This window comes from Ornithodoros turicata, chromosome 1, assembly GCF_037126465.1.
Source record: "Ornithodoros turicata isolate Travis chromosome 1, ASM3712646v1, whole genome shotgun sequence".
Taxonomy (NCBI): domain Eukaryota; kingdom Metazoa; phylum Arthropoda; class Arachnida; order Ixodida; family Argasidae; genus Ornithodoros; species Ornithodoros turicata.
Window position 1 is genome coordinate 18,093,272 of NC_088201.1, and position 8,088 is coordinate 18,101,359.

The following is an 8,088-nucleotide window of genomic DNA, read 5'->3' on the forward strand; positions in this document are numbered from 1 at the left end:
CGGAGGCTCTCATTGGTAGAAAGGGAACTTCCGGAGTTCATCCCAGGAAGTCGTGCGTCACGGCATGTTTGGATTCTGGGAAGTCGTCTGCTTCTGCCGTCGCACGTAAACAGTTTGTAGAACCAAAATAAGGTATTGTACTATCATTGTAGCTGCAAGAACGAGTTAGGTCACTTGTTGCGTGCTTTTGTTAAATAAAATAAAGCCTGTGGCCCAATGTATGTCTCGAATTGCTTGATGATTGGGAACTTATCGCCAACGGCAGTGCCGGTGAGAGGCACTTCGCGTGCGGCGATCATTTTGAGAGATGTTGCTAACGAAAAGCACAACACGTACGGCACCCACAGCATAAAAAAATGAGACGTTGTTAGTATTGCGAGGAAAATGCGTACTGTATTGCGAGATACAGTTGGGGCCAACGACGAATCTTCGATATACGGTTCATAGCGACCGACATGTTAGTCCTAAGCTTTAGTGCGGTAGTTTAGGGTGCTCCTAGGACCCTTGGCCAGCGTCCTAAATTGCGCGGAGCGAGCGCCACCACTTTAGTGTTGTAGAAGTTTCGTGCAAGCCACTTACGGCTCCGGCACTACACTAAGTGGGGAACTCGTTAAGTATTACACTAAGTTTGTTTCGTGCAAGCGGGCCCAGACTTCAGTTGTTACAAAACTTGGATGGCATTGTTCACACTGATGCAAACAGCCATCTTGTCTACTGTAACCTGGGATGAGCTATCACAACCGCTTTGATCTGGCCAGTACCCTGGCAGTGGTCAGCTTTCCCTGTTGGCATGCTTTGTACTATTTTCTTTTTTTCTGAAAACAGTTATGTACTTCTGCTTTATCATTACTTGCATTATTCATAGCTCCAGAGTAGCTATAACATAAATTGTGGAATGGGATCAGAGGGCCAGCCCATAACTATGTAATTGAAATAAAATGGCAATATGGTTTTACATCTAGCGCTATTACTGTGAACTATCGAGTACAAACACTCACTTCGCAACAGGTTTAAATGGCATGACAAAACTGGAGGGTACAGAAATAGTGGGAAGGTAGAATTAGCTTGTCGAATTTTCTTCTCATTCACTTCGAAACAGTATATTCGCTGAATTTAGCACAATAAAGACCACATATTGATCAACAAGCTGAAGGTATTTACCAATGCGAATAATCTGGCAGATGAAGTAAACACGTTCCCTTGCAAGGTCACGACTTCCCAAATCCTGTGGTAAAATGATGTCACAATAAGCACATCTAGTCAAACCAAAAGGATGACCACAAGGCATAATTAGTACTCACAGTGAACAGGACCCTCAGGTTATTCAGCTGGTCTAAGTCTTTTGTGAGGCCAGACTTTCCCCACTGGACAAAGTAGCTTTCACTTTGAGGAGAAAAACAAAAGCTTTAGTGCTTACCTATGCAAGTTGCACACAGGCTGACACCAGTCGGTATTTAACTGGCTTGTCCTCTTATTTTTGCTCCTGCCGCCTGCCTGTTTAAAGGCAGTACCAGCAGCGTTTTGCCAGCATTTTACCACATAATTTGCTTCATGGAGAACTTACGGCAAATTCCTTGAGCCTTTCGAAAGAATTTGGAACAAGACTAACTCCCTTGTTACGAAACCACGAAAGTGGGACACTGACATACAGAATGACACAGTGCACGATCGATGTGGGTAGAGAAGGCTGAGCACTGCTACACTAAAAGGCTGAGCTATGTGTGCGTCAAAATTTCAACTACGTACCAGCTCATTACGGGGAACCGACAGCATTTAAGTGTTGCTTGATCAGACGCAAAGTATGTCTTTAATGACTAACTAGCACTGGGAACGGGACAGAGAGAAGAGATGACAGGAGAGGTGCTAGGTCGTCTCTTCTCTCTGTCCCGATCCCAGTGCTAGTTCGTCATGCAAGATCAACACCAACATGCCCGGTTTTTCACTTTGATGTACGTCTTTAAAAAAGCAGATTTGTGACACTTTTTGCTCCAAAGATATGAGGACAAACCTGTTGGGCTCAGCACATATGTGCTAAACAGACAATGTCAGTGTTTGTATTTAAACCAAAATGCTGTTTCTGTATGACAGCCCATCATTACTTTAATGCGAGTAAAACTTTGTTGTATGTTTGCCGAGCATTTGTGGATCGTATACACCTACACCTGAAATGCCCTTGTCAGTGCTGATCATTGTGCATGATTATAAATACATCAAATGGGATGCAAACACTTCCAGGCAAGCGATCTTGCCATACCTGATCAATTTTTGCTCCTTTGCATCGTACAGCGTCATAAGGAGATCTGCGTCGTCTCCAATTCGGCACACGAAATTCTTCACCACTACAAACAGGTTGTGACAGTAGTGACTGGATGACTTGTGAGAAGTGATGTCAAGCTGTGTCTACAAGGCAAACACATTGCAGAGAGAAGAGAGAAGAAAAAAATCTATTTAAGAAACATGTGCAAAAGTTATCCACCAACAAGTGCTGCACTAAGCAACAAGCTGCCAACTTTTGATTGTTCTCAATTCTTTCCACACTGAGAAGGAATTACGCAATCATTTATACCCGAGTCTAGCGCTGAAAACTTTCAAGAAAATGCCATTTTCATTCAGAAATAACAGCATAGAGAAGCAGGAGAGTCGGTAGCAGAAACCCATTAATGGACCCCTCAGAATGAGGGATCCATACAGAGACAAATACTATAGGTTTTCCCGGCGATTTTAATCCATGTGCCAGCTAGATTAATCCACGTGCCATGCAAACTTTATGGGGCATGGATTAATTTAGGTGGCACTTGGATTAAAATCGCCGGGAAAACCTGTAGAACCATGCATAATACATTGTCTGAAGAGGAGGAGTTGTGTTCGTTGACTCAATGACCCCTCGTGCCCAAGGCTCGAATACTGGACAGTTTACAGCCCTCTGTTCTTCACCTGCTTGAATAATTAAAAGCAACAATGTAACTAAGTATCGCTACCCACCGATGACATCTGCTTGATTCGCTTCGTGGCATCTACATGTGCCCTATACAAGTCGATTGTACTTGTAACATCCGGGTTAAGGATGTTTCCATTACTGTCTCGTACAACGAGGTCCAGGTCAAGTATGCTGCAATAGATGACAGCGATTAACATTATTAGTAATTCAAAATAGAACTGACCACATTTAAGAAAAATACAATGTAAGAAAGGGTAACACTCCTTCCTACTTACGCATTGCCCATTTCAATCTTGGCTGTAACTTTCTGCTTCAATTCTCTGAGCTCATCCTGAAGTACAAAACGGTAAGAAGTAAGTAAAAGTTATTCCGCTTTCTAGAATTATCGAGGTTTTCTTAAAAACCTGCCTTCAAATGCCCGATAACTTATCCTGCAAAGAAATAAAAGCATTACGTACAACTGGAAGTGTCCCAGACATAATCTTCCTTCGAGAGTCCATAAGCTCGTACATCATGTTCCTCACAGAGTCGAACTCCACTCGATTTGTCTGCACGGAAGTAATGCAAAAGATGGATGATGATTTAGGATAACATTCTATGCCATTCTATGGGATGACAACTCATTTTGCAAAAAGTCAGGATTAGCCATTTCACAAATAAATGCCTCAAGCATTGCAAGTTCTTTTGAGCAGTTCAGAGAGTGAGATTTCTAGAAAGTTAGATCAGGGCACCACTGTCCCTATCCCCTATAAAATAAACATATAGAAGACTAGAGCTCAACACTGCTGATACAATAAAAGAAATGAATAAAAGATAGAGAAGAAGAAATGGAAAGCAGCATAGCAAAAGATCTGTTCCTTGTACCTGAGCCTTCTATATCAGAGCTAAAAACGCAACTAAAAATTAGCTAACACTTCAGGAAGGAATAACTGCATGGTATTACATTGGTGGTGGTTCCGAAGCAGATCTTAAAACGCAACAGGGAAGCAACTGTTTGTACGTGTGAAGTTTAATAGAGAACACTTCTGTCCATCCTATTCTCTTAGTTTCACATTTCCACCAGGCCTTTTAAATATGAATCAACATGTTCACATTTTAATCCTACCAAAGTAGGCCTTTTGACAGACACAGTGCCTAAAATTTCAGTTTAAGTGCTTCAGAAAATGACATAGCTGAACATTTGTTTACACTAATTACAACATGTTGAAGCCTACTTCTTATTTGGTAAAGAAATCTTTTGAGTTGTGATGTAAGTAACCCTTTCTACCACCCTAAAAATATAGAAGCCATTCTGACCGAATGGTGTGCACTTACAAGGTAAAGTTGCTTCCAGATCGGCCCCCATTCCCGAAGAACTGATGTGATCTCTTTAATAATCGGTGGTTCTTTGGGGATGACCACTTCATGCGGCCTGAAAAACATGTGAACCAGTAATAAGTGGCCAGATCAAACTGCAGAAAGGTTATTTTTAATTATCGATACCCCTTGCTGCCTTTTTTTTTTTTTTTTTTTTGCTGCAGCAGCAAGCAAACTTTCTTGTTCAATCACAGACAAATGACATAATGACAAGACCAAAGTGACCAGTAAGAAAGTTGCATCCTCACCCAGTTTTGTCAATGATGGAGTCCTTGACAGCAATATAGGACTTCGGAAAAATCCCTTTCTTACTTTTGCTGTTGGTACAGCAGCCATAATACCAATCTACAAGATGAACAGAAAGTGATGTCAAATGTGACAGGACAGCATGCCATAAAATAGTAAACATGTCTAGCATATTCAAGTTGAGAAAGTTAAAACCCTATCAGAATGTTGCTCCAAAGAGCGATGACACACACAGGAATACACAGTTGATGTCAGACAAGAAGGAGTGCCCATTCATGAGCCTCCCTCCTCCCTTTTTTTTTTCTTTTTCGGGGAAGCAAGGGCATACTTTCTTGTAGAACTCTGCATATTAGTATCTGTCAAGCATAGGTGCCGCCATGATTTTTTCCGGAAAAAAGTGGGTGGGGGGGGGGGGCAGAATGTTCGGGGTGGTGGTGCATCAACTGCGCCCACAACTATTATTATTATTATGTATGTATGTATTGTATTACTTATGTACATATTCCTCGGCCATAACATTTGACAGAGGAGGATAACTTGGGATTAATGACACTGTTTTGTACAATTGCATATGGTGTGAGAAAGTTCACACAATGTCTTCTGTGATATGTTGCGAAGTAAGCTAAATAAACTATAGAGCACATGTAACACAAATTATTTCTTGTAATTTTATTCCCCATAAGATGTGGAATATAGGTAGGGTCCAACTTTTTCAGGTTAAACCTGATTCCTCCAGATTATTCGCTGAAGTGTTCCGTCGAGGTGCGAGAAGAGACTATGAAATGGCGACGCGGCATCGCTATCCATACAAGTATGGTTCAGTCACCATCTGCATGTGGCATGCTTCAGTTACCTTTTCTTCTTTGCTTTTTAATTATTTAACTCAGTTTTGTCATCTTTGGAATGTGTCAGTAGACATCTGTTGGTATCACACACACCATTTAGTAGCGATCTATATGCATGCATTATGTAAACATTACATGAGTGCAGCAATAAGCTACGCAAGGCACATTTGATGTTACAACCTGTAGCGCTCGTGACTCTAATTCACGAGAAATGCATGTTTGACCAATGTATGCACCTCTAGCTGAGGGCCTCTTGCTGGATTGAAATAACACAAATTCGCCCAACCCGATAACATCAAAATGTATCAATTCCATCCCATTTCACTTCAAATTATAGATTTAGAAATAGCATCTGATTTCACCCCAATTTATAGATTTAAAAACAGCACCCGATTTCACCCCCAAATGCGAGAAAAGCATATAAGCCGAAAAACTCAGGCCCTAAATATAGATTATCACGTTATGACATGCCTACACAGTTGTGCAACTGCTACAACAGACAATCCTATCAACGTTTGCAGCCACTTACAGAGATCTGGCATGGTGACGTGACTACATTCCACAATAACTGTAAAAATCTGCCCCTCACTGCACCCGTTGCACATCATTTCAGATAATCAACATAAGTAAGTGCAACAAAAGACTAGTCAAACAAAGGCAGGCATTTTGTTTTCCATAACACAAACTTGTTGCTCAGTTCAACGCCAAGTCTGCATTACATGCCATACCTTTTGACGAAACTAAGTGAAGTGTGAAACTGTCAAGGATCAAGCTGTGTATTTACATCTACCTGGCTTGTGCCTTTCACAATCTGTATACAATAGTTCAAACAGAACATCGAACAAAAGCGAATGTGAGAAGTACACTACATTTTTTTCACGTGTGGCTGCGCGAAAACATATCATGGCACAAGGTATACTGTATTCGAAAAGTAAACGGAAAGAAAACAATACCTTCATTCTCTTCATGTATGTAAACAGCGTCGCCCACATTCAACCGCAATCTGTGTGGTCCGTCTTGTATAAAGTTGGCGATCGCTACATTCAAGGAAAACAAAAAATGCATTTGGCTACAAAACTGTTGAATACATGACTTCGCCCTTATAATTTGAAACGCCGATAATCTCTGAAGTAAACAATGAACTCGTCAAGCGTTTGGTACATGTAACCAATTTAAGTGATTAGCACCAGTAACCTCATGCAAATAATACGATGATGATGAACAATCAGAACAGCTTTTTTAGAGGAGTGCTCTCGATAAGCCATGTTGATCGTTAGCTGAACTACCTGTTGCCGGATGTGGATCAATCACGTAACTCGCGACAACGAACTCATAACCTCAATCAATGCTCGCACTCGTTTTAAATAGGAAAGATCATGAACCTGATTAGCTTGTCCACATACAAATGTAACGTTACGCATTTCCCAACAGCGAGTCATCACCGAAGGAAAGTTTCGGTCAAAACAAAGTTTAACATATCAGTAATCTTACCGACACCATATTTATCTTTGTCTGAAACAGGAGCCCACTTCGTCATTGTCCTTCAGGTTAACCTAATACACCTATGGAGCTCACACAAGCGCAAATAAATTCATATCTGGTTTCCATGTATACCCACTGCTACAAAACTTCGGTACCAACCCGACCCGGGCGGATGGATAAAAAGCTTCGTTTTAGCACGGAACATTCATGCAGTCGCTGAGGTGGCGCGATAAGTTGAAGACATTTGAAGCGTCACGCTGTGCACAACGGAAACACATACAAATACTCTCAGCTCAGCATACGTGCTAAAATAGAGAAAATATTAATATCACTGCCACCATCGAGGCTGAGGTAATTAATTAGAAAATCCGCCAGATGTAGCGACCACAGCTTCCGGCTCTAGGCGGCTGGGGCTGGGCGAATAGCAGTGTCAGCAGAGCGCAGGCGCAGGGCCAGCCAAGAGTAGGGGCAGCAGAGGCGCTAGGCGCACTAGCTAGGCACTTTTTGCGCTTCCTGTTTGTCGGTAGGGGCAGTTCGAGGTAATTGGCTAGGGACAAATGGTTAGGGAAGTGGAATACGGGGATCTGCTGCAGGACCGAAGAAGTGCCTAGCTTGGTGCTAACTCCACACGCGCGATTCGCGCTTCACAGATATGCAGCACTTGCCCTTGTTGGGCGGATCGAGACCCTCGGTTTGGAGGGGGGGGGGGGGGGGCGGTTTCTTTGTGGGAGCGCTTAGAGGGGGAGGGGAGAGAGAGGGAACTCCAATGTATAAACTGACGCTTTGCGGGCGATCGCCCCCGCCCCTGGATCCGCCATTGGTTGCGAACCATGTTGCGAACTTTACTTGGGGAGCACTAGTGAATGAAACAAAAGCTCTCTCTCTCTCTCTCTTCTTTTTTTTCGTGCTCTCATGAGAGCACAAAAATGTCGACTGACACAGCGTTTGGTGGCACAGTGACACAGCACTAAGAATTGTAGCGGAAGGTAAAATTCAAGGAGCTTTTCGCGTGAGGTGAAAATCAAAAGCCTTCCACACCGGGTCGTAACTGATCAGGAGTGATTTGATGTGAATCCAAAACGAAAATCAATATATCCCTACTTTTTACTGAACTGAAACAAAACATTTCCTTCTTCCTATTCTGATAATAAAAGAAATGAAGCGGTCACCAATTCGCGATCCGGTTCAGATGGAATAAAGTCTGAAACAAGATAATAGAAT

At 42.3% G+C, this 8,088-nt stretch overlaps 1 protein-coding gene across 1 annotated transcript in view; it reads right to left on the reverse strand.

Moving 5' to 3' along the window:
- Nucleotides 1-7,182, reverse strand: part of LOC135377558 (dedicator of cytokinesis protein 1-like) — a 37,923-nt gene extending 30,741 nt beyond the window's left edge. Inside the window, exons 1-10 of the mRNA XM_064610071.1 lie at nt 6,877-7,182; nt 6,339-6,422; nt 4,543-4,639; nt 4,253-4,349; nt 3,397-3,486; nt 3,214-3,269; nt 2,983-3,109; nt 2,255-2,400; nt 1,302-1,383; nt 1,162-1,225 (exon numbers count right to left, since the gene is read on the reverse strand). Coding sequence (XP_064466141.1) covers nt 1,162-1,225; nt 1,302-1,383; nt 2,255-2,400; nt 2,983-3,109; nt 3,214-3,269; nt 3,397-3,486; nt 4,253-4,349; nt 4,543-4,639; nt 6,339-6,422; nt 6,877-6,922 — 889 coding nt within the window. The 5' untranslated portion in view covers nt 6,923-7,182. The remainder of the gene's footprint in view (nt 1-1,161; nt 1,226-1,301; nt 1,384-2,254; nt 2,401-2,982; nt 3,110-3,213; nt 3,270-3,396; nt 3,487-4,252; nt 4,350-4,542; nt 4,640-6,338; nt 6,423-6,876) is intronic.
- Between the last annotated feature and the right edge of the window lie 906 nt (nt 7,183-8,088).